This window comes from Eretmochelys imbricata, chromosome 5 (genome assembly GCF_965152235.1).
Source record: "Eretmochelys imbricata isolate rEreImb1 chromosome 5, rEreImb1.hap1, whole genome shotgun sequence".
Classification (NCBI taxonomy): domain Eukaryota; kingdom Metazoa; phylum Chordata; order Testudines; family Cheloniidae; genus Eretmochelys; species Eretmochelys imbricata.
Genome location: NC_135576.1, coordinates 135,974,997 through 135,999,025, shown reverse-complemented (window position 1 = coordinate 135,999,025; position 24,029 = coordinate 135,974,997). Strand labels below are relative to the sequence as shown.

At 49.4% G+C, this 24,029-nt stretch overlaps 2 protein-coding genes across 5 annotated transcripts in view; one reads left to right on the top strand and one right to left on the bottom strand.

Moving 5' to 3' along the window:
* Nucleotides 1–24,029, top strand: part of LOC144265359 (class I histocompatibility antigen, F10 alpha chain-like) — a 594,986-nt gene that overhangs the window by 390,928 nt on the left and 180,029 nt on the right. The window lies entirely within an intron of this gene.
* The window catches only part of LOC144265362 (class I histocompatibility antigen, F10 alpha chain-like), a 36,865-nt gene that overhangs the window by 10,886 nt on the left and 1,950 nt on the right, over nt 1–24,029 (bottom strand). For 2 of the 3 annotated variants that reach the window (XM_077817997.1, XM_077818000.1), the window contains exons 2-3: nt 8,336–8,599; nt 1,543–1,818 (exon numbers count right to left, since the gene is read on the bottom strand). In XM_077817997.1, the coding sequence (XP_077674123.1) occupies nt 1,543–1,818; nt 8,336–8,483 (424 nt within the window). In that variant the 5' untranslated portion in view covers nt 8,484–8,599. Of the gene's footprint in view, nt 1–1,542; nt 1,819–7,452; nt 7,653–8,335; nt 8,600–24,029 lie in introns of those variants that run through there. The other variant, XM_077817998.1, reaches the window with a different exon arrangement.

Sequence of the window (24,029 nt, the reverse complement as noted above, 5' to 3'; positions counted from 1 at the left end):
AACGGTGAACCCTGAATCCAGGTCCCTGACCAGATTCTATGAGTGTGGAAACCAGAAGCCTCTGCTCCCAGCCACAGTGACACGAGTACCTTAAAAGGCCTCACTAAGCTCCAGATACAGGTGTCACAGATGTCAATCCTTAATCACACGCTACGTTTGTGGTCATCTCCTATCAGTCTCTGGATATGAAAGAGCGAAGAGTCTTGCCCTGGCCAGGGCTCAAAAAATGAAGTAGATAAACTGACCAATTAGAGATGGAAAGGATCATTAAACAAAAAAATGACACATGGTTGTAAACTGCCCCTCAAACTAGCTAATATTAATTGGCTAATTTCTTGTAGGTTGTTACCAAAACTATTTACCCCAATATTATGGATTTCAAAAGGATTTACACATGTTGAACAATCAGTTTCCCAGCCCCGTGGCACTGAAATACACATTACACGGCTGTGTGTGGCTTTTTCTTCTTGACATTTGTAAAGATGACAAAAGGACAAGACAATGTTCTGCTGAGGTTTGAGAGTGAAATAAGCAACTAGTATAATTCTTGGAAAAAACTAGATACAAATTTCAGGTACCCTTGAACAGCAAGTGCAAAGTGTTTGGGAAGGGAAAAATTAGGGTGTATAATGATGCTAACTGATTTGGGAAATTTGTGTCCAAGGTAACAGAGAAGGTACATACATGGGTAATAGTGAGTTAACATTTTGAAGCAGACTATGCTGCAACTGTCCTCCTGAGTCGGAGTGGTAAAGCATTTAACCTCTTCCCTTCTATTTTTGTGCTGATTAATCTTTAACTAAAAAGCTTTGGTAATAAATGTGACTGAGTGTGATTATCGGAGGTCTTATTGATAAAAGAATCAAGTAATAAGTAAGGAAGTGTTGCAGCAAAGGTAGGTCTTGAGAGGGGAGACTTCAAGGATAAGGGGAGCCTTCTTCTACATTAGTATGGGGAGGGCAATTCCACATGTAGGGGATGGCATGGAAGGAAGCACATAGATGACCGTGGGAGAAGTTTGGACAAAGAGGCAACAAGGACAAAACTATCGCCATTGGTGGAACAGAGGGGCTGGGGGTAACACAACAAATATGATGGTGCGACAGTGAATGAGGAAGAGTTATATGGTGTTTGAAGCTGGTGTCCAAAGAAGTGGTGGCACTTCCATAATTAAAGTTCAGTGGAGCTTTCTCTACAGAGTCTATTTTTCAGAGTGCTCTAAAATGCACACACACAGGCAGACTGCCTTGATAACTGCTGCGTCACACCAGGGGAAGAGGTAGAATTTGTGGTGTGAATTTCGGCTTATTTGTTCAGGTGGCTCTGGAGATACAGCTCCTCTACAGTGAGCTGCTTTTAACATTTTCAATTTCTTATCTTTTTTCAGCAGAGCTGGGGGCTAGGATTTGTTTCCCCACCCATCCCTGGTGCAAGGTTAGCTGAACGGCCCCCTACCCTCCTGCTCCATTTTGGAACTGGGGCTGGGGAATGGAGATGCAACCAGTAGTGACCTCCTGGGTGGGGCTTGTCCCCGTGCCTTACCTTTCCTCTGCAGAGTCTCCTTCCCGTACTCTAGAGCAATCCTTAGCCGGTTAATACATGTCTCCTCCATAAAGCGCTTCCACCTCTGGTTGTCAACTACTTCAGCCTCCCATCTCCTCTTGGTGATCTGAGCCCCAATGTCTGCTGCTACCCAAGTCATGGTCTCCTTATCGAAGGTAAGAAAGTCTCGTCCGTCATACGAATCCTGGTAAAACCCCTGAATGACGTTGTCTTCCCGGAGATCACAGCCGAATATTGTCTGGATAATGTGAAACCCTGAAACACAGCTGAGGGTCAGCAGCAGCCTCTCTCTGAAAATCTCACCCAGTTCCCACTGCAGGCAGCCCAGTGGGTCCTCCCCTTGTTATTGGGCCCTCCCTCCCCTGAGAAATGGGGTTCCCACTTATGCTGTGGGGTCCTAAACCCTCCCAGCTCCTTTCAGAAGGGAGCCCAAACCCACAGGGGGCGCTCCACCCCCACACACACACACTGCAGAGAGCTCACAACCTTCAAGGAGTACCTCATTGCTGCTTGTTCTTGTATGTTCCCTGCAGGGGGTGCAGGGTGGCACAACCCCCAAGAGAGTACTCCAGATATTACAGGGGTCTATCCCCTCCAGCTCTCTTCTGCTCTCTGAGGATCCCCCCAGTTCTGGTAGTCACGAGGAGAGGGAGAGAGAGAGTGTTCAGGGTGTCTGTACCCATCTCTCCTGCTGTGGTTGTATTAATTTTGCAGGTCCTCGGGGTCCCTTGGTCCCCCACCTCCTCCATTCACAGTACCGCCATGTCCCCGTGAGGAGGGGGTACAGGAAGTCTGTCCCCGACACTAACCTCTGCTCTGGTTTCATGACCTCACAGAATCCCCAGGGTCCCTCTGTTTCTCTGTCCCATCTTCCCCATGCCCCCAGCTCAATCTAGGAACGGCAAAGCACCAACTTCGGATACTTGGCCTCTTTTTCACATGGCCACTGTCTCAAGGTGATTCCCTGTAAGGATCAGGCCATTGACAGCCTTTAGTTCAGCTGGCCACCATTTTCCTACAGCCAGACGAATCTTCACAACAATGGCCCCCATCTCGCACACAACCAAGAGCAGACTCAGTTAATACCGCCACCCCTGGGCTGACAGGAGACAGGGAGGGAGAGTGGGGGGTGGGAGGTGGGGATGGGGACAGGAAGGAGAATTCAGGGGAGAGGGAGGGAGGCTGTGGTGAACAGAGATCACTGTGGGGATCACGAGGAAGACTGAAACGTGTGAGGAACGGATCAGAGCCCTCGCTTGGCAAACAGGGCAGAATGTGGGGGCACAAAAATAACCCAAACAGGGTCGCAAAAATATTTTCACCCCTCCCCCACCCTGCATTAGATACATTGAGGTAAATGCCTAGATTTTCAGCAATCACTAGTGATTTTGGGTGCCCAACTGAGACCTTTTAAAGGGGCCTCATCAGAAACTGGGAGCACCCGTCCTCTGAATATCAGACACCCAAAAATCACTAATCACTTCTGGAAAAACATCGGCCAAGGGATTAAAATACCATTTGGTGTCACAGCCACAGGTGAGAGCCGAGCCCACTGAGCTGCGTCCCTGAACCGTGCCCCAGGTTTGGACAAAACCCAGTTACTAACCTTCCTGTGACGGCTGTTCTCAGAGCTGTGCTGCACACGTCCATTCCGCGCTAGGTGTGCGGGCCCCGCCCACAGTCCCCGGAAACTTTCCCCTCAGTGATACCCCTCAGGCCGGCTCTAGTGCCCCCTGGTACGATGCGCTCATGTCGCAGGGTGAGGGGACCGGTTGACCCCGCACCTTCTCAGTTCCTTCTTACCAGCAACTCCAACAGAGGGGTAGGAGGGTGGCTCGGGGAATGGACGTGTGCAACACGTCCCAAAGAAGAACAGTTACAGAAAGATTAGTAACCATTTTTTCTTCTTCAACTGCTTGCACGTGTCCATTCCACCCTCAATGGACACATGGATTACAACACTGCCCAACCAAACCCAGTGCATCTCTAACTTGCTGAGTGATGGCGTAGTTGGAAGAAAAAGTACGTACTGATGCCCAGGTCACTGCTCTGCAAATGTCCTAGATCGGGCCCGGGCCATGCACACCACTGAGGAAGCTTGTGGTCTCACAGAACAGGCCGTCAGGAAGGCAGGTGGTGGGACACCTGCCTCCTCGTACCACATGCGAATGCACAATGTGATCCAGGATGAAATTCTCTGAGCCTTTCATCCTATCTCCTACTGCTACAAAGAGCTGCGTGGATTTACGGATCGACTTTCTATATAGTCCTCTCTATATAGGACACTAGGGCGTGCCTAACATCCAGAGTATGGAGATGTCATTCCTCCCTATTCTTGTGTGGCTTCGGGAAGAAAATGGGCAGGAAAATAGCCTGATTACTATGAACTGCAAGACTGCCTTTGGGAGGAACACGGGGTGGGGGTGACATTGTACCTTGTCGTTAAAGAACACTGTTCACGGAAGTTTTGATATAAGAGCTCTGATCTCCGAGACCCTCCTGACTGAGGTAATTGCTACCAGAAAGGCGACCTTCCAGGAAAGGTACAAGAGGGCATAATGCCAGTGGCTCAAAGGGAGGCCCTATGAGCTCTGACAGGACCAGGATTAAGTCCCCCAGGGGGATTGGTTCCCAGATTTGCAGGTATAGCCTTTCAAAGCCCTTGAGGAAGTGAATGGACATTTCATGTGAAAAAACTGATCAACCACCCAGCAGGGGGTAGAATGATGAGATGGCTGCTAGGCGCACCTCAACAGATGGAATCGCTAGACCTGGCTGTTTCCAGACTGTTCTGGAGCATCTGCTTCATCTGAGAGATGACTCAGCCGGTGAGAGGCAGGGGTGCCGGAACAGGGGGACCGAGGAGCCATGGCCCTGCCACTTTAGCAGCAGGTGAGAGCAGGGAAAAGGGGGCGGAGCCTCAGGAGAAGAGGTGGAGCCGGGGGGGGTGTCAGGGGGAAGAGGCGGAGTCACAGTTTCAACACCGGTGGCTCCCCACTCATGGGGAGGTTCTGGCACCCCGGTGAGAGGCCTTGCTGGGTAGACCAAATGGAAACGCTTCCACTTGGAGAAGTAAGTAGCTCCGGAAATGGTTTCCTACTGCTTAGCAAGACCTAGCAGACCTGCTCCAAACAGACCAGTTCTGCAGCTGTCATGGAGCTGTCAGGCAGATGGAGCATTTGGCCGTGATCTCGCAAGATCAGGTCCAGAAGAGGAGGAAGCGGCATTGGAGTTACTACTGACAGGTCTAGAAATAAGCCAAACTAGTGCCGACGTGGCCAGGCTGAGGCTATGTGAATAACCTTCACTCTTGACCTTCAGCAAGAGCTTGTGCACAAAAGGAATGGGGGGGAAAGGTGCAGAACAGGTGCTTTCTCCAAGGGAGTAAGAAGGCATCCGGGAGCGAGCCCGGGTTGCAGACACGCTGTCAGGGTTCCTTCCCTACTCTGAACTCGGATACAGATGTGGGGACCCATATGAAAGACCCCCTAAGCTTATTTTTACCAGCTTAGGTTAAAAACTTTCCCAAGGCACAAATTCCACCTTGTCCTTGAACAGTATGCTGCCACCACCAAGTGATTTAGACAAAGAATCAGGGAAAGGACCACTTGGAGATCCTGTTCCCCCAAAATATTCCCCCAAGCCCTACACCCCCTTTCCTGGGGAAGGCTTGAGAATGAAAATCCTAACCAACTGGTACAGGTGAACACAGACGCAAACCCTTGGATCTTAAGAACAATGAAAAATCAATCAGGTTCTTAAAAGAAGAATTTTATTTAAAGAAAAGGTAAAAGAATCACCTCTGTAAAATCAGGATGGTAAATACTTTACAGAATAACAAAAGCTTCAAAAACACAGAGGAACCCCCTCTAGCTTTAGTTTCAAAGTCACAGAGAGAAAAAAACAGGGACAAACCTCTCTCTAGCAAAGCAAAAATCCACAAGCTAAAACAAAAAGATAATCTAACACGCCTTGCCTGGCTTTACTTACTATTTTTGTAATATTAGAAACTGGTTCAGGATTGGTTTATACAAGAAGGAGTTTTCTGACCTGGTGCTTCTCTGCTTCCCCAGAGAACACACCAAAACAAAGCCTCCCCGATTTGAAAGTATCTTCTTTCCCCATTGGTCCTTTTGGTCAGGTGCCAACCAGGTTATCTGAGCTTCTTAACCCCTTACAGGTAAGGAGGAATTCTAGGCTACCCTTAGCTGTACGGTTATGACACACGCAGACAGCAGAACTGCTGACATTTCCTGTTCTGTCTGGTTGTGAACAGGTCTACGAGGGGAGTACCCCATCACTGGAAAATGGGCCTTGCTATGTCGGGGCATAGGGATCATTTGCGGTGAGAAGAGCTAATCTGCCACCTCTTTCTGGGCTCCCGAAAGGTGAGAAGCTTTGAGGTAGATTGAGTGCTTCAATCCTGGCTTCAGTACTTCAGCCTGGCCTCCCTGTCCTTTTTCACATGTGGACTGAACTGGTGGCAGAGCTCACAGCGATCCGCAAGAGGAGTCTCATCCAAGCACTTTAGACAGCTAGAGTGCAGGTCGCTCGAAGGCATGGGCTTGCCGCAGGAGGCCCTGGGTTTGAAGCCCGGAGACCGAGGCTTGCCCAGTTTCAGGAGCAGAAGAAACTCTGCTACGAGTCCAACTAACTATTTACACCAACTAAAGTCAAAAGGTGAGAAAACAACGGAGGGGTAAAGGGATGGAGCAACAAGGAAAGAACCACTGAGAATCTTGAGAGGTGCAGGGCGGCTGGTCACAGACACACAGAGATCCCAAGCCAGGCACCCGAGAGAAGTGGGGTGGGTCAGACCTCCCCACCTATCCCTCTTCTCCTCTGTGCTGCACTCCACAGGGATGAGCAGAGTGGGGGCACTGATGGGGTCTCAGAGGGACCAGACCCCAAATTCCCCCATGTGCGTGTTAGGGGCACACGCAGCTAGAGAGGGGAACACTGTTGGTGGCCAAGATGCAGGACTCAGGACAGTCTCGAGCAAGCTGGCAGCCACAGGACTGCAAGGAGGGGATAAATGGGGGGAAGAGGGCAGGAGGGGGCAGCCAGGACAGTGGTTGGGGAGGGGGCAGCGGGGACAGAACAGCAGCTCGCCAGCGCAGTTAGGGGCAGGTGAGTGGAGCCCCTCTCTCAGCACTGGGGAGGCCAGTGTCTGTATGAGCAGGTCAGGCTGAACGGGTGAGACTAGTCAGGAGAGGGTTAAACTAGCTACAGAGGGGGCGCACGGGGGGGCAGACTCTTGGCAACCGTCTGCCCTGTCCCTTAGTTCTGGGGCAAGGCCCTCAGGAACCCAGGTGTCCAGGACAGGATGGGAATTAGTTCTCATTGCTGCTGTCTCAGTGCTGGGGGCGGGAGGGTACCAGGAGGGTTGCGGACACTCCTGGGTGAGGACCAATGTCACAGGCCAGTACCACTGACACGGGGAAATCCGGGATTTTCATTCGCCAGTCCCCTGTCAGGAAGGGCAGAGCAATTACATCAGGGAGACCCTCACCTGCCAGGCACAGTTCATCAGCGCCCGGCACTGAACGCTTATGGATCATCCCCGTGCTAAGTGAGACAGCACAATCCAGGGGCCCTGGCCAGGTGGCTACAGCCCCACACATCAGGGACTGAGCAGGAAGAACGGCTCTTTACACATCTAATCGATAATGTGCAGGGGAACCTGCCTGACCCCGGGGGCTCCAACCCGGGGGACACGTGCTGGGGTTCGGAAGCCCGGAAGTCTCTGCACGTTGCAGGGGCTGATTTTCTCACTAACTCTCCAGCCCAAGTCAATGTCAGACCCTCACTCTGCGGAGCGAAGAGGAATCTGACCTTCAATAAACTCACTCTGGAAATAAGACAAAGCAAACAATGAAGGAGGCTCACCGGTGAGCAACTTCTCCCCAGGGCTGGGTGAATGCAGCACTGCCGGCTCTTGTGACTTTACTGTGCGTCTCATGATAGCGGGGGGTTTTATTAAATCCCCAGTTCCTGGACTCATGGGATTAGAGGATAGTCTCAGCTCTTTTCTTACAGCAGTAACTTCTAGTCCTTCTAGGAGCAGGGAAAACCCCGGAAATGTGTCCCCTAAAGGCTCAAACCAGAGGGCAAATAAAAATAAGCTCCAGTATTATTCCCAGAATACCCATGACATTTAAACCAAACTCAGGATTTTTGGGGCCTGACTCGCGATGTCTGAACACTTGGGGCTGTCGATATTGGGATTCTCCATCACTCGGTGTCTGGGAATTGAGACAAGATGTCTCAGAGCCCTGTTCTAGCTCTAGGGTCTCCCAGTGTCACTGTCGTAGCTGGGAGGAACAAACCCCTCCGTGCAGGAATCGCTGGGTGGGGTTCTCTGGCCTGGGTCACCAGGAGGTCAGACTAGCTGGGTCTGATAGGAACTTCTGGCTTTCGCACCTCTGCCTGGGAAATAACCGCACACAAGGGGCGGGGGGGGGGGGGAGTGTCCCCCAAAGGGCAGCAGAGGCAGCTGCAAGTGGGACTGGTAGCAGAAATCTGGGGTGTTTGGGGAGGGGACAGTATGAGAGTCCCACTTTGGAGGGTGTCAAGAAATGTCTTTCGCGTGAACCCTCCATCCTGCAGCCCTTCTCCTGCCCCATGTCCCTTTGTCCCCCACATTCACACTGACTCCAGAGAGAAAATGCCCCTGAGGGCTGTCCCTTCCCCCCATCCCCAACACGCATCCCTGTGACCCCCCCCACCCCATGTCCCTGCATCCCTAGGTTGGGTCGTGTCCTTCACTCACCCTCGCTCTGGTTGTAGAGCTGACTCAGGGTGTTCAGACTCACGTTGTACCATTTCTGGAAGCGCTGTCCCCACCAGGTCATCTCATTCCAGAACTCCAGATCCTTGTTCTGCACCATCCACACTGGGCCAGGCTTCACCTTCTGCATCTCGCTGGTGTAGACGTAGTTGACCTCATCGTCCACGTACACAACACGTTTGTACCAGGGCAGCCCCGGGCCGGGCTCCGACACCACCGTGTCCGTTACACGCCTGGAGTGCAGGCCTGGTCGGGGGGGAGAGGGAGTCAGACCCAACCAGACCCTGCCAGGGAGCCCCTGGCAATACACAAGAGGCGGCGCCAGCCCTCAGGAGCGCTCCTGTGGGAGGCAGACCTGGGAAAGAGCTCACAAAACGGCCTGACCGGGGAGAAAGAGATCGTGGGGTAGAAGGAGAAAGGGAGGCAGGGCTGGAGGGGGAGTGAGAAGGGGAAGGGGTCGGGAGATATAGGGGGGCTGAAGCATGTGTGAGGAGTAGGGGAACATATAGGGAGATTTTAGAGTAGCAGCCGTGTTAGTCTGTATTCGCAAAAAGAAAAGGAGCACTAGTGGCACCTTAGAGACTCAAATAAATTGGTTAGTCTCTAAGGTGCCACTAGTACATATAGGGAGAGTGCACTGGGGGTACAGGTAAGTGTGACAAAGGAAAGGAGGCCCAGGAGGAGGGGCAGGGCTGGAGTGCGGTGTGGGGAAAAGGAAGGCGGTGTTATGGGAGAGGGTGGAGCAGGAGGACTGGGGGATAGGAGATGCAGGAGCTGAAGCTGGGGAAGGCAAGTTGGGCAGCGGGATGTGTCCAAGGGACAGGTGGGAGCCAGGACACCGGCTGTGCACACAATTTACTATCATTTATTCAGAACATAAGAACGACCATACTGGGTCAGACCAAAGGTCCATCTAGCCCAGTATCCTGTCTGCCGACAGTGGCCAATGCCGGGTGCCCCAGAGGGAATGAACAGAACAGGTCATCATCAAGTGATCCATCCCATCGCCCATTCCCAGCTTCTGGCAAACAGAGGCTAGGGACACCATCCCTGCCCATCCTGGCTAATAGCCACTGATGGACCTATCCTCCATGAACTTAGCTAGTTCTTTTTTGAATCATGTTATAGTCTCAACCTTCACAACACCCTCTGGCAAGGAGTTCCACTGCTTGACTGTGTACTATGTAAAGAAATACTTCCTTTTGTTTGTTTTAGACCTGCTGCCTATTAATTTCCTGGGGTGACCCTTAGTGTTTGTGTGACATGAAGGGGTAAATAACACTTCGGTATTCACTTTCTCCATACCAGTCATGATGAAGACTATGATTTGGTCATGGATATTTTTAGTAAAAGTCCTGGACAGGTCACGGGCAACAAAGAAAAGCTCATGGAAGCCTGTGACCTATCCGTGACTTTTACTAAAAATATCCATGGCAAAACGGGGAGCTCAGGTGCGTGACCCACACACCACCTGCCAGGGCTAGGCAACTGCAGGCCACGCAGAGGTCCGGGGTCCCCCTGCAACCCACAGCAACTGGGAGCAGTTGGTCCCCGAACAGCCCACGGAGCCCACCCCCCGCCACTCCCAGCTGCTACAGGTGGCAGGGGGACCCCACAGCTTCCGGCCGCCGTGGGCTGAAGTCAGGGAGTTAGCTGGAAGTCACAGATTCCATGACTTCCATGACCTTCGTGAAAAAAAACAGCCTTAGTCTTGATTTTATAGACTTTGATCACATCCCCCTTAGTCGTCCCTTTTCAAAGTTGAAAAGTTCCAATCTTATTCATCTCTCCTCATGGAGCAGCCGTCCCATACCCCAATCGTATTTGTTGCCCTTTTCTGTACCTTTTCCAATTCCAATGTATCTTTTTTCAGATGGAATGACTACATCTGCATGCAGTATTCAAGATGTGGGTGTACCATGGATTTATATGATATTGTCTGTCTTATTAATCCCTTTCCTAATGGTTCCCAACATTCTGTTAGCTTCTTTGATTGCCACTGCACATTGAAAAAACAAGGAGTCCTGTGGCACCTTAAAGACCAATGCATTTATTTGAGCATAAGCTTTCGTGTATGCATCTGACGAAGTGGGTTCCAGCCCAGGAGAGTTTATGCCCATATAAATTTGTTAGTCTTGAAGGTGCCACAGGACTCCTCGTTGTTTTTGCTGAAACAAACTAACACAGCTAACCCTCTGAAACTGCACATTGAGTGCATGTTTTCAGAGAACTATCCACAATGATTCCAAGATCTCTCGAGTAGGGACCGTCGAATCGTGGAAGTCAATGAATGGCTACGCAGGTGGTGTCGGAGAGAAGGCTTTGGATTCTTTGACCATGGGATGGTGTTCCATGAAGGAGGAGTGCTGGGCAGAGACGGGCTCCATCTTACGAAGAGAGGGAAGAGCATCTTTGCCAGCAGGCTGGCTAACCTAGTGAGGAGGGCTTTAAACTAGGTTCACCGGGGGAAGGAGACCAAAGCCCTGAGGTAAGTGGGAAAGCGGGATACCGGGAGGAAGCTCAGGCAGGAATGTCTGTGAGGGGAGGGCTCCTGCCTCATACTGAGAATGAGGGGCAATCAACAGGTTATCTCAAGTGCTTATATACGAATGCACAAAGCCTTGGAAACAAGCAGGGAGAACTGGAGGTCCTGGTGATGTCAAGGAACTATGACATGATTGGAATAACAGAGACTTGGTGGGATAACTCACATGACTGGAGTACTGTCATGGATGGTTATAAACTGTTCAGGAAGGACAGGCAGGGCAGAAAAGGTGGGGGAGTAGCACTGTATGTAAGGGAGCAGTATGACTGCTCAGAGCTCCGGTACCAAACTGTAGAAAAACCTGAGTGTCTCTGGATTAAGTTTAGAAGTGTGTGCAACAAGAGTGATGTAGTGGTGGGAGTCTGCTATAGACCACCGGACCAGGGGGATGAGGTAGATGAGGCTTTCTTCCGGCAGCTCACGGAAGCTACTAGATCGCATGCCCGGATTCTCATGGGTGACTTTAATTTTCCTGATATCTGCTGGGAGAGCAATACAGCGGTGCATAGACAATCCAGGAAGTTTTTGGAAAGCGTAGGGGACAATTTCCTGGCGCAAGTGCTAGAGGAGCCAACTAGGGGGGGCGCTTTTCTTGACCTGCTGCTCACAAACCGGGTAGAATTAGTGGGGGAAGCAAAAGTGGATGGGAATCTGGGAGGCAGTGACCATGAGTTGGTTGAGTTCAGGATTCTGACGCAGGGAAGAAAGGAGAGCAGCAGAATATGAACCCTGGACTTCAGGAAAGCAGACTTCAACTCCCTCAGGGAACGGATGGCCAGGATCCCCTGGGGGACTAACTTGAAGGGGAAAGGAGTCCAGGAGAGCTGGCTGTATTTCAAGGAATCCCTGTTGAGGTTACAGGGACAAACCATCCCAATGAGTCGAAAGAATAGTAAATATGGCAGGCGACCAGCTTGGCTTAATGGTGAAATCCTAGCGGATCTTAAACATAAAAAAGAAGCTTACAAGAAGTGGAAGGTTGGACATATGACCAGGGAAGAGTATAAAAATATTGCTCGGGCATGTAGGAATGATATCAGGAGGGCCAAATCGCAACTGGAGCTGCAGCTAGCGAGAGATGTCAAGAGTAACAAGAAGGGTTTCTTCAGGTATGTTGGCAACAAGAAGAAAGCCAAGGAAAATGTGGGCCCCTTACTGAATGAGGGAGGCAACCTAGTGACGGAGGATGTGGAAAAAGCTAATGTACTCAATGCTTTTTTTGCCTCTGTCTTCACGAACAAGGTCAGCTCCCAGACTACTGCGCTGGGCATCACAACATGGGGAAGAGATGGCCAGCCCTCTGTGGAGATAGAGGTGGTTAGGGACTATTTAGAAAAGCTGGACGTGCACAAGTCCATGGGGCCGGACGAGTTGCATCCGAGAGTGCTGAAGGAATTGGCGGCTGTGATTGCAGAGCCATTGGCCATTATCTTTGAAAACTCATGGCGAACCGGGGAAGTCCTGGATGACTGGAAAAAGGCTAATGTAGTGCCAATCTTTAAAAAAGGGAAGAAGGAGGATCCTGGGAACTACAGGCCAGTCAGCCTCACCTCAGTCCCTGGAAAAATCATGGAGCAGGTCCTCAAAGAATCAATCCTGATGCACTTGCATGAGAGGAAAGTGATCAGGAACAGCCAGCATGGATTCACCAAGGGAAGGTCATGCCTGACTAATCTAATCGCCTTTTATGATGAGATTACTGGTTCTGTGGATGACGGGAAAGCAGTGGATGTATTGTTTCTTGACTTTAGCAAAACTTTTGACACAGTCTCCCACAGTATTCTTGTCAGCAAGTTAAGGAAGTATGGGCTGGATGAATGCACTATAAGGTGGCTAGAAAGCTGGCTAGATTGTCGGGCTCAACAGGTAGTGATCAATGGCTCCATGTCTAGTTGGCTGCCGGTGTCAAGTGGAGTGCCCCAAGGGTCGGTCCTGGGGCCGGTTTTGTTCAATATCTTCATAAATGATCTGGAGGATGGTGTGGATTGCACTCTCAGCAAATTTGCGGATGATACTAAACTGGGAGGAGTGGTAGGATACAGAAGGACCTAGACAAATTGGAGGATTGGGCCAAGAGAAATCTGATGAGGTTCAATAAGGATAAGTGCAGGGTCCTGCACTTAGGATGGAAGAATCCAATGCACCGCTACAGACTAGGGACCGAATGGCTAGGCAGCAGTTCTGCGGAAAAGGACCTAGGGGTGACAGTGGGCGAGAAGCTGGATATGAGTCAGCAGTGTGCCCTTGTTGCCAAAGAAAGCTAATGGCATTTTGGGATGTATAAGTAGGGGCATTGCTAGCAGATCGAGGGTCGTGATTGTTCCCCTCTATTCGACATTGGTGAGGCCTCATCTGGAGTACTGTGTCCTGTTTTGGGCCCCAAACTACAAGGTTGTGGAAAAATTGGAAAGCATCCAGCGGAGGGCAACAAAAATGTTAGGGGACTGGAACACATGACTTATGAGGAGAGGCTGAGGGAGCTGGGATTGTTTAGCCTGCAGAAGAGAAGAATGAGGGGGGATTTGATAGCTGCTTTCAACTACCTGAAAGGGGGTTCCAAAGAGGATGGCTCTCGACTGTTCTCAATGGTAACAGATGACAGAACGAGGAGTAATGGTCTCAAGTTGCAGTGGGGGAGGTTTAGATTGGATATTAGGAAAAACTTTTTCACTAAGAGGGTGGTCAAACACTGAAATGCGTTACCTAGGGAGGTGGTAGAATCTCCTTCCTTAGAGGTTTTTAAGGTCAGGCTTGACAAAGCCCTGGCTGGGATGATTTAACTGGGAATTGGTCCTGCTTCGAGCAGGGGGTTGGACTAGATGACCTTCAGGGGTCCCTTCCAACCCTGATATTCTATGATTCTATGAGTGGTAACAGCTAATTTAGACCCCGTCACTTTATATGTATAGTTGGGATTATGTTTTCCAATGTGCATCACTTTGCATTTATCCACACTGAATTTCACCTACCATTTTGTTGCCCAACCAACCAGTTTTGTAAGATCACCAGTGCCGAATAGAGGAGAATAATCACTTCTCTCCATCTGCTGGCAATGCTCCTACTAATATAGCCCAATATGCCGCTGGCCTTCTTGGCAACAAGGGCACACTGCTGACTCAGATCCAGCTTATTGCCACAAGTTTTCAAAGATAACGGCCAATGGCTCTGTAATCACATCAGCCAACTCACTAAGCACCCTTGGATGCATTAGATCTGGACCCATGCACTCGTGCATGTCCAGCTTTTCTAAATAGTCCTTAACCTGTTCTTTCACCACTGAGGGCTGCTCACCTCCTCCCCATACTGTGTTGCCCGGTACAGCAGTCTGGGAACTGACCTTGTCTGTGAAGACCGAGGCAAAAAAAGCATTGAGTACTTTAGCTTTTTCCATATCACCTGTCACTGTGTTGCCTCCCCCATTCAGTAAGGGTCCCACACAGTCCCTGACCGTCTTCTTGTTGCTAACATACCTGTAGAAACCCCTCTTGTTATTCTTCACATCCTTTGCTAGCTGCAACTCCAATTGTGTTTTGGTCTTCCTGATTACACCCCTGAATGCTTGAGCTTTTTTTTTTTATATTCCTCCCTAGTCATATGTCCAAGTTTCCACTTCTTGTAAGCTTCCTTTTTGAGTTTAAGCTCACTGAATTTCACTGTTAAGCCAAGCTGGTCGTCTGCCGTATTTGCTATTCTTTCTGCACATCGGGATGGTTTGTTCCTGCACCCTCAATAAGGCTTCTTTAAAATACAGCCAGCTTTCCTGGACTCCTTTCCCCCTCATCTTAGCCTCCCAGGGGATCCTGCCTATCAGTTCCCTGAGGGAGTCAAAGTCTGCTTTTCTGAAGTCCAGGGTCCGTATTCTGCTGCTCTCCTTTCTTCCTTTTGTGAAGGTCCTGAACTCGACCATCTCATGGTCACTGCTGCCCAGGTTGCCACCCACTTCTACTTCCCCTGCCAATTCTTCCCTGTTTGTAAGCAGCAGGTAAGAGGAGCACAGCCCCTAGATCGGAGGTGGGCAAACTATGGCCCGCAGGCCAAATCCGGCCTGCGGGACCCTCCTGCCCGGCCCCTGAGCTCCTGGCCCGAGAGACTAGCCCCTGGCCCTCCCCTGCTCTTCCCCCTGTCCTGCAGCCGCAGCTCACTATGCCGCTGGTCAATGCTCTGGGCGGCGGGGCTGTGAGCTCCGGGGGCAGTGCAGCTGCAGAGCCTGGCTGGACCTGGGGCTCGTGCTGTGCGGTGCGTGGCTGGCTCCAGCCGGGCAGCTCAGCTGTAGTACCACCAGCCACCGGAGCTCCAGGCAGTGCGGCAAGGGGGCAGGGAGGGTGGGCGCTGGATAGAGGGCAGGGGAGTTCGGGGCTGTGGCTGGGGTCGGGGCGGTCAGAGGGTGGGGAAGAGGGGAGTTGAATGGAGGCAGAGGTCCTGGGGGGGCAGTCAGGAAGGAGCGGGGGGTTGGACGGGGCGGCGGGCGGCAGGGGTTCTGGGGCAGTCAGGGAACAGGGAGAAGGGTTGATTGAATGGGGAGGGGTCCGGGGGTTGCCAGCAGGGAACAGGGGGTTTGGATGGGGCAGGGGTACCGGGGGGCAGGGGCCGGCCCATACCTGGCTGTTTGGGGAGGCACAGCCTCCCTTAACCAGCCCTCCATAGAATTTCCGAAACCCGATGCGGCCCTCAGGCCAAAAAGTTTGCCCGCCCCCGCCCTAGATGGTTCCTCCATCCTCAACATACAGGATTCTGAACACTATCCACCTTCAAGATCACCATCATTTTCTATAGTTTCAGTTATCTGCCAATGACAGTGTTTCAGTCACATCATGTATGTCACATAGCCACAGTGTATCACCTGTAGCAAAAAGAAAAAAAGATCTCCATCATCCAGAAACCACCATACATAAATTTGTGAGAAGAACCAGTAGATTACAAAAAGAGGTAATTGATTAAAACATTACCCAGTTTGTTTATGCAACAAACTCTCCTTTCCACATGATTGAGAACCCACACGTCATTAACATGGTTCAGTCATTAAGACCAGGATACAGTCCACCCAACAGAGCAGATGTCACAGGCAAATTCCTGGATAGTGTATGAAAGGGAATTTGAGCCGTGTGCAAAAAGTCTAGAGGGTAAAATTGTTAACCTGAGTCTTGATGGGTGGAGCAATGTCCACACTGATCCTGTTTCAGAGTTGTAGCCGTGTTAGTCTGTATCAGCGAAAACAACGAGGAGTCCTTGTGGCACCTCAGAGACTAACAAATTTATTTTGGCATTAGCTTTAGTGGGCTAAACTGAGCGAGATCTTAAACAGAGAAATATGCAGTGACAGAGTTAAATTACAAACATTAAAAAACACGAATGGGACAAGCACTGTCTCTCGCTCATTTTCTTCCAAATAGTCTCAATACTCAGTACCAGGGTCAAACCTTAACTGCTGTAAAACTAATCTGAAAAGTTTTCAAAATAAATCACTGTTTAAAAATGTATAGTGTGTACCTTCTAAAGATGAAACCTACATCTACCTCTGAGTCTTGTGGAATATGTATTAAGTTTATAACAACCAACAAGAATGCACTTTTATGTAGAAAACCATGATTAAATCGAGTCCTCCTGACTAGTGATTTAAATCATGATTTAAATCAAATCCACCCTGATGGGTCCCCCCAGGAACTGTTCCAGAGCTGTGTTAGTTAAACAGAAATTAAAAGACACAGCGCCAAAAGTAAAACCCCTGCAAGCTGCATGGAAACTTTTTCAAGACACCATAATAGAAGCTCCACTTAAATGTATACCCCAAATTAATTTAAAAAAACATAGTAAGAGAACCAAGTAGTGCCAACCTGGCTAAAAGAAGCTGTGAGAGGCAAAAAGGCATCCTTTAAAAAGTGGAAGTTAAATCCCAGTGTGGAAAATAGAAAGAAGCATAAACTCTGGCAAAGGAAGAGTAAAATACAATGAGGAAGGCCAAAACAGAATTTGAGGAACAGCTGGCCAAAGACTCCAAAACTAAAAGCATTTCTTGTTTTAAGTACATCGGAAGCAGGAAGCCGGTTAAACAACCAGTGGGGCCACTGGACGGTCGAGATGCTAAAGGAGCACTCAAGGATGATAAGGCCATTGCGGAGAAACAAAATGAATTCTTTCCATCAGTCTTCACAGCTGAGGATGTGAGGGAGATTCCCAAACTTGAGCCATTCTTTTTAGGTGACAAATCTGAGGAAGTGTCCCAGATTGAGGTGTCATTAGAGGTGGTTTTGGAACAAATTGATAAACTAAACAGCAATAAGTCACCAGGACCAGCTGGCATTCATCCAAGAGTTCTGAAGAAACTCAAAGGTGAAATTGCAGAACTACTAACCGTAGTCTGTAACCTATCATTTAAATCAGCTTCTGTACCAAATGACTAGAGGATAGCTAACGGGACGCCAACTTTCAAAAAGGGCTCCAGAGGTGATCCTGGCAATTCTAGGCCAGTACGCCTTACTTCAGAACAGGGCAAACTGGTTGAAACTACAGTAAAGAGCAAAATTGTAAAACGCATAGATGAACATAATTTGTTGGGAAAGAGTGAACATGGTTTTTGTAAAGGGAAATCATGCCTCACCAATCTACTATAATTCTTTGAGGGGGTCAATAAGCATGTGGACAAGGGGGATCCAGTGGATATAGTGTACTTGGATTTTCAGAAAGTCTTTGACAAGGTCCCTCAGCAAAGGTTCTTAAGCAAAGTAAGCTGTCATGGGATAAGAGGGAAGATCCTCTCACCGACCAGTAACTGCTTAAAAGATAGGAAACAAAGGGCAGGAATAAATGGTCAGTTTTCAGAATGGAGAGAGGTAAATAGTGGTGCCCCACCAGGAGCCTGTACTGGGACAAGTTCTGTTCAACATATTCATAAATGATCTGGGAAAAGGGGAAAATGCTGAGATGGCAAAATTTGCAGATGATATAAAACTACTCAAGAAAGTTAAGTCCCAGGCAGACTGCGAAGAATTACAAAAGGATCTCTCAAAACTGGGTGACTGGGCAACAAAATGGCAGATGAAGATCAGTGTTGGGAATTGCAAAGTAATGCACATTGGAAAACATAATCCCAACTATACATATCAAATGACGGGGTCTAAATTAGCTGTTACCACACAAGAAAGAGATCTTGGAGTCATTGTGGATAGCTCTCTGAAAACATCCACTCAATGTGCAGCAACAGTCAAAAAAGCGAACGGAAGTTTGGGAATCATTAAGAAAGGGATAGATAAGAAGACAGAAAATATCATATTGCCTCTACATAAATTTTTACTCCTGTTGGAATTCTGCAATTTTACTACAGCTCCAAATGCAACAACTGCAGAATTCCAACAGGAGTAATAAATCCACGGTAAATCTTGCATATTGCGTGCAGATGTGGCCGCCCCATCTCAAAAAAGACATATCGGAATTGGAAAAGGGCAACAAAAATAATTAGGGGTATGGAATGGCTTCTGTATGAGGAGAGATTAATGAGACTGGAACTTTTCCGCTTGGAAAAGAGACAACTAAGGGGGGATATAATAAAGGCCTATAAAATCATGACTGATGTGGAGAAAGTAAATAAGGAAGTGTTATTTACTCCTTCTTATAACATAGGAACTAGCGGTCACCAAATGAAATTAATAGGCAGCAGGTTTAAAACAAACAAAAGAAAGCATTTCTTCAAACAACACAGTGTCAACCTGTGGAACTCCTTCCCAGAGGATGTCGTGAAGGCCAAGGGTTTAAACAGGGTTTAACAGGGTTCAGAAGAGAACTAGATTAATTAGCCAGGATGGACAGGAATGGTGTCCCTATGGGCAACAGGGGATGGATGACTTGATGATTACATGCTCTGTTCATTCCCTCTGGGGCACCTGGCATTGGCCACTGTCGGAAGACAGGATACTGAGCTAAACGGACCTTTGCTCTGACCCAGTATGGCTGTTCTTATGTGTGACAACACCAGTCATGTGGATCCGTGACAATAAAACACGATAGTCCTCCTCCCCTCTGTAGCCAGAAACCACCCCCTCCCCCCCCCACCAGCATTGCTGGAAACACAGGAGGAAGCCGGAACAGGGCACTTAACATATATTCCAGCACAGCCTTTGAAGCTGTGAAAAGCACAGGTGTGCTGCTACAATGTGCCTCTGGGAACAGATACAACGATTAAGCTCACAGCAGGCAGAGGCCCTGTGACAGACATGGCTCTTAGCCCCTACTAAATAGCGTGATGCACACACACCAACATCCTAGGTGGGAAAATATTTACCCTGATAAAAGAAATGTCCAGTAGCCGAAACTTATTGTTTCTCTCCCTTGCAAGTGTAAACTACTCTTGCGAAAGCTGGCGTCACCCAGACAGACCAGCCTCAATTTGGCATAAGAAAGGAGAAAGAGAATAAAGGAGTACAGAGGTATAAGTAGGGGACCTATAGCACCATGATTTTTGAGTGCTTTTCACTATCTATCTGCTGGTCAGATAAGTGACAGCCTCCCAAGGCTTCTGCAGCTAAGAGGGTCCCTAAGCCTTGTCCCTTATTCGTCTTTCCGCGGAATTGAGTGACCGATCCTGGCTTGGCACCGCTGGAATCGAGAGATGCAAGGAGGGTAAGAAGCACCCACACCTGATCTCCTATCTTTAGTGTACACATATTTTGAAATAGAGCTCTATACTTTGTTTTCTTTCTTTGGGATTGTGGCTTCAGTTTTGTAACTTGTTTCTGTGTGTAACATCTCTACATTTAAATAAGTAGGCACTAGCAATTTTCTAACCACATGATTAGAATCTAGCTTAATAAATTTTGGTAACCATTTGTGCATAAGCCTGACTTGTTTTCTCTGGTTTACTGTAAAGCAGCCAACACAATTAAAGAACCTCAGCCGTTTTGGCTCTAAAGCCTGGCCATTAGGTGAGAGTACTAAGAGCCTAGCGTTGAGTTGTGCCGCCTCCACGGGGCAAACTCTTGGGGCACCTGTCAGTCAATCCTGGCTGCCTGCTGCGAAGGAGCTCTGAGCTCTAGCAGTTAAAGTCACGGGTGGTTAGGACCTTGGGGCATCCGTCAGCCTAGCCCGGGCTGCCCGCCGCGAAGGGACAGTGCGTACTAGCGGGTTAAAGTCACGGATGGTATAAACGGGCATAGCTGGCACCTCACCAAACATCCTTGGTCGTCGGCTAACACCCTCTCCTTCCCTTCCTTCAATTTCTACCTCCCTCTCCCTTGCAGATGTGGACATTTTTCCATCTGCTCTCTTAACCCCTCCACTCACCGCACAGACCCCATCCCGTCTCCTGATCTCCCTCACACCCGCTCTCCTCCCTCCCGTACTCTTCTCTTTAACCTTTCACTCTCCTCTGGCTCTTTCCCCCTCACAATATGAACACACTTCAGCACCTTCCATCGTGAAGACCCTTGACTCAGTTTGCCTCTCCAGCTACAGCCCCTTCTCCCTTTCATCTCTCAACTCATCGAATGTGCTCAGCAATCGCTGTCTGGAGTTCCTGTCCTCCATTCCCTCCAAGACCCTCCCCACCCTGGCTTCCACCCCTTGCACTCCAGGGAAATTGCTCCTGCCAAAGTCTCTAATGACTCTTCCTAACTAAGACTCAAAATCAGTGCTCGATCCTCACCCTCTTTGGCTTGCCAGCCGCCTCTGACACCATTTACCAAGCTCTTCTTGATACCTTGTCCCCCTTGGCTTCTTTATCTCTGTCCCCTCCTGGGTCTACTCTGACCTCTCTAATCACTCCTTCACCATGTCCGTCAGAGGATCTTCCTCATCCCCCTCCAGCTTTCTATGGAGTACTGTCATGGTCCCTTGTCTTCTCCCTCTACACCTTATCTCTGGGCAAAGCCATCTGCAAACACAAATTCAACTACCATCTCCATGCTGATGACTCACAGATCTACCTATCCACTTCAGATCTGTCTCTTTCGGCACAAACTAAAATCTTGGCCTGTCTCTCTGACATCTCCTTGTGGCTTTCTCATCATCAGCTCAAGCTCAATGTGGTTAAAACAGAGTTCCCAGTCTTCCTCCCAAGATCTCCCTTCTACCTCCTTTGTCAGTCACTGTGGACAACGCCACCATCCTGCCTGCCACTCAGGACCGTAACCTGAGTGTCATCTTTGACTTGGAGCTCTCTCTAGGTCCTCACATCCAGGTTATGCCTAAATCTTGCTGACTCTTTCTGCAGAGCATCTTTAAGACACTGCCTTTCCTATCCACCCCTACAGCTAAACCTCTCGCCCAGGCTCTCAGCATCTCGTGTCTCAACTGCTACAACATCCTTTTCTCTGGCCTTGACAAACGCAGACTTAGCCCACTCAGATCCCTTCAGAAGATGCTGAAAAGATAGTTTCCTAGCTCCTTGATCTGACCATGTCACTTCTCTCTTTGCCTCTCTTCACTGGCTCCTCCTTCTCATCAAATAGAAGCTGCCTATTTTCAGCTATGAGGCCCTTCGTAGCCTATCCCCAACTGACCTGTCATCTCTCATTTGCTGAGGATGAGGATAGCAGGGAGCTTTACTTTTTAAATTGGCTTGCTTTTCCCACTAGAAAGGCCCATCTTGTTGGCCCTGTTTTTTGTGAAAGACTCGACAGTGAGCTGAGAACTTGAGGAGCGGGCGTGTAACCCGAGAACATGAGAGGGGAAGGAATTATTATTTCATGTCATGGTAGCACAGCCCAGCTTTAACCATGCTGGGGCTGGGGCTGTGCAGACAGAGCAAGGGACAGTCCCTGCCCCGAACACATTACACTCATCGTAATGGTCAGTTCTGGTTGGACACATTCCTGGAGGTTTCATAACAGGACACGCTCTTTAACTGCAGATTAACCTTTAATTCCTGGAGACACCAGGACATTCCTGGAGGGTTGGCAACCCTACGCTGAGGCCAGCTCCACACCGTTTTTCTTTGGCTTTAACTACTGACTTTGGTTGTTTGTTTCTTTCCACCCAAATAGTTAAATCGGTTCAATACCAAAAGAGTTTTAGTTCCTCAAAATAATTAAAATCCCTACGGCAAGTGCAGTGCTATCGGTACAGCCATGCTTTACACCAGTAAATGTAGGGGAATAATCTGTATCTGTATAACCAGGGTTTACATTCAGCAGGAGCGGAGCGCCAGTAAATATTTTCAAACCTTGACTCCCGCCTGATGCTGTTGAATGTGGGGGAGGCCTGGGGGCTCCGGGAAATACTCCTATGACAATTTAAGCCTTGAGTACAACTGTGTCCACACTAAGGCTATGTCCACACTGCACTTTCATCGGTGGGTGTAAAAAAAACCACACCCCAACCCACAAAAGTTTTACCGATGAAAAGGACCGGCAGGGACAGCGCTTTGTGGGAGGGAGACGCTCTCCCAACAACAAAGCTATTGCCCCTCATTGGGGGTGGTTTTATTTTGTCAGCGGGAGAGCTCTTTCCTGCCAACAAAGAGCAGCCACACTGCGTGCCTTACAGCGGCATGGCCGTAGCGGCCCAGCTGGGCCGCTGTAAGGTGTGCACCGTAGACACAGCCTAAGTGATTGGTGTAAAAATAGTACAAACACTGCACGTAAAACAGCCCTAAAAAGTTTATTACAACTGTTTAAACTTCATTGTTAAAACCGTAGCCTTCTCGACCCACAAATTCACACCAGTTTAAGTTAAGGTGTGAGTTAAACTGGTTTAGTGAAACCAGCGCAAGAGGCTCTGTGGACCCTCCTTTTCCAGTTTAAGGGCTTGTCTACACTGGCAATTCACAGCGCTCTAACTTGCTGGCTCGGCGGTGTGTGTGTGTGTGTGAAAAATTACTGCCCCCCCCCACGGAGCACAGCAAGTTAGAGCGCTGTAAAGCGCCAATGTAGACAGGCTCCCAGCGCTCGGAGCTATTCCCCTCATCAACCTGGTTTACCAGGAGCGCTGGGAGAGCTCTCTCCACAGCGCTCGCAGATCACCACACTGACAGTTCAAAGCACGGCCGCAGGAGAGCTCCCATGGCAGCACTTTGCGCCGTCTACTGTAGACTTAGCCTAAGAGTGGCTTTTTTTCTGTTTACCTTAAGTCGGTTGGGCCGTGTCCACATGGAGAGTTGCCCCAGTGTAACTAAACACAACTGATTCAGCTAAACCGGCACAAAGCCCCACGTGGACACTTGTATTCTGATGTAACAGAAGCTTTTTTCAGTTCAGGTTAAGTTGCTGGGAATCAGTTTAAGCTAAACTAAAAAAGGCCACGGTGATACCAAAATAAGAGGGCCCACAAAGGGGTTGGCACTGATTTATCTGCACCAGTTTAATTAAACCAGAGCAAGTTTGAAGTGTAGAAAAGGCCCTACCCAACCAAACACCTGTCGAGCAGAAGAAAGAAAAGCTGTCCTTGGTAAAGATTCTACACCCAGTGGCCCTCCATTTGAGGGCTGAGAGTTCCCACCCCAGGTCTCTGCTGCTCCAAGCAGACCTCCAGCAAAACAGGGCAGATGATACTTACAAGAAAACAAGGAGGGGAAAAAACCCTTTCGGGCCTTTGCTATCCCTTAGGCAGCAACGGAAATGGACACCCTATTTCCCCCTTCTCAGGTCACCTCTAATGTAATGGGCACAGAGGATTTTTCTTTCAACGAAGGCCCAGCCAGGCACCCACGGCAGTTGGTGCTGGATGCAACGCATTAAAAAAGCCAAACCAGCCAGTGAGAATGTCAGCTTGGCCCAGACTCTCTCTGATCTCATCAACGTCCTCCTCTGCCCACGCACACACACCCAGCCCTGCAGGCCCCAGGCCAAACCTCTGCACCACTGGAGTTACACCAGTTCTGGGTGTGACCTCCTGACACGACGGCCTCCTGCCTCATTGCTGCAGGGATAACCCGACACATACACCCCCACTTCTCTGCTTTCCTTCCTGGTCCCTGACATGACTTGACCCTGTAGGGCCAGGCTGCACTGGGGCCTAATCCTGTTTACGTCAAACCAAGCCTGTTACTGAGGTGACACGAGGGCACCAATGCACCCTAAACCACTTCGAACATACCCCAACCCCACCCCACAGCCTCACCCAGCTCAATCGGCCCTGCCCGGCTGATGTCGGGGTCTCTCTGTGAGGTCACCCCCTCCCCACCACCTTTGCCCAATGGGTGGAGTT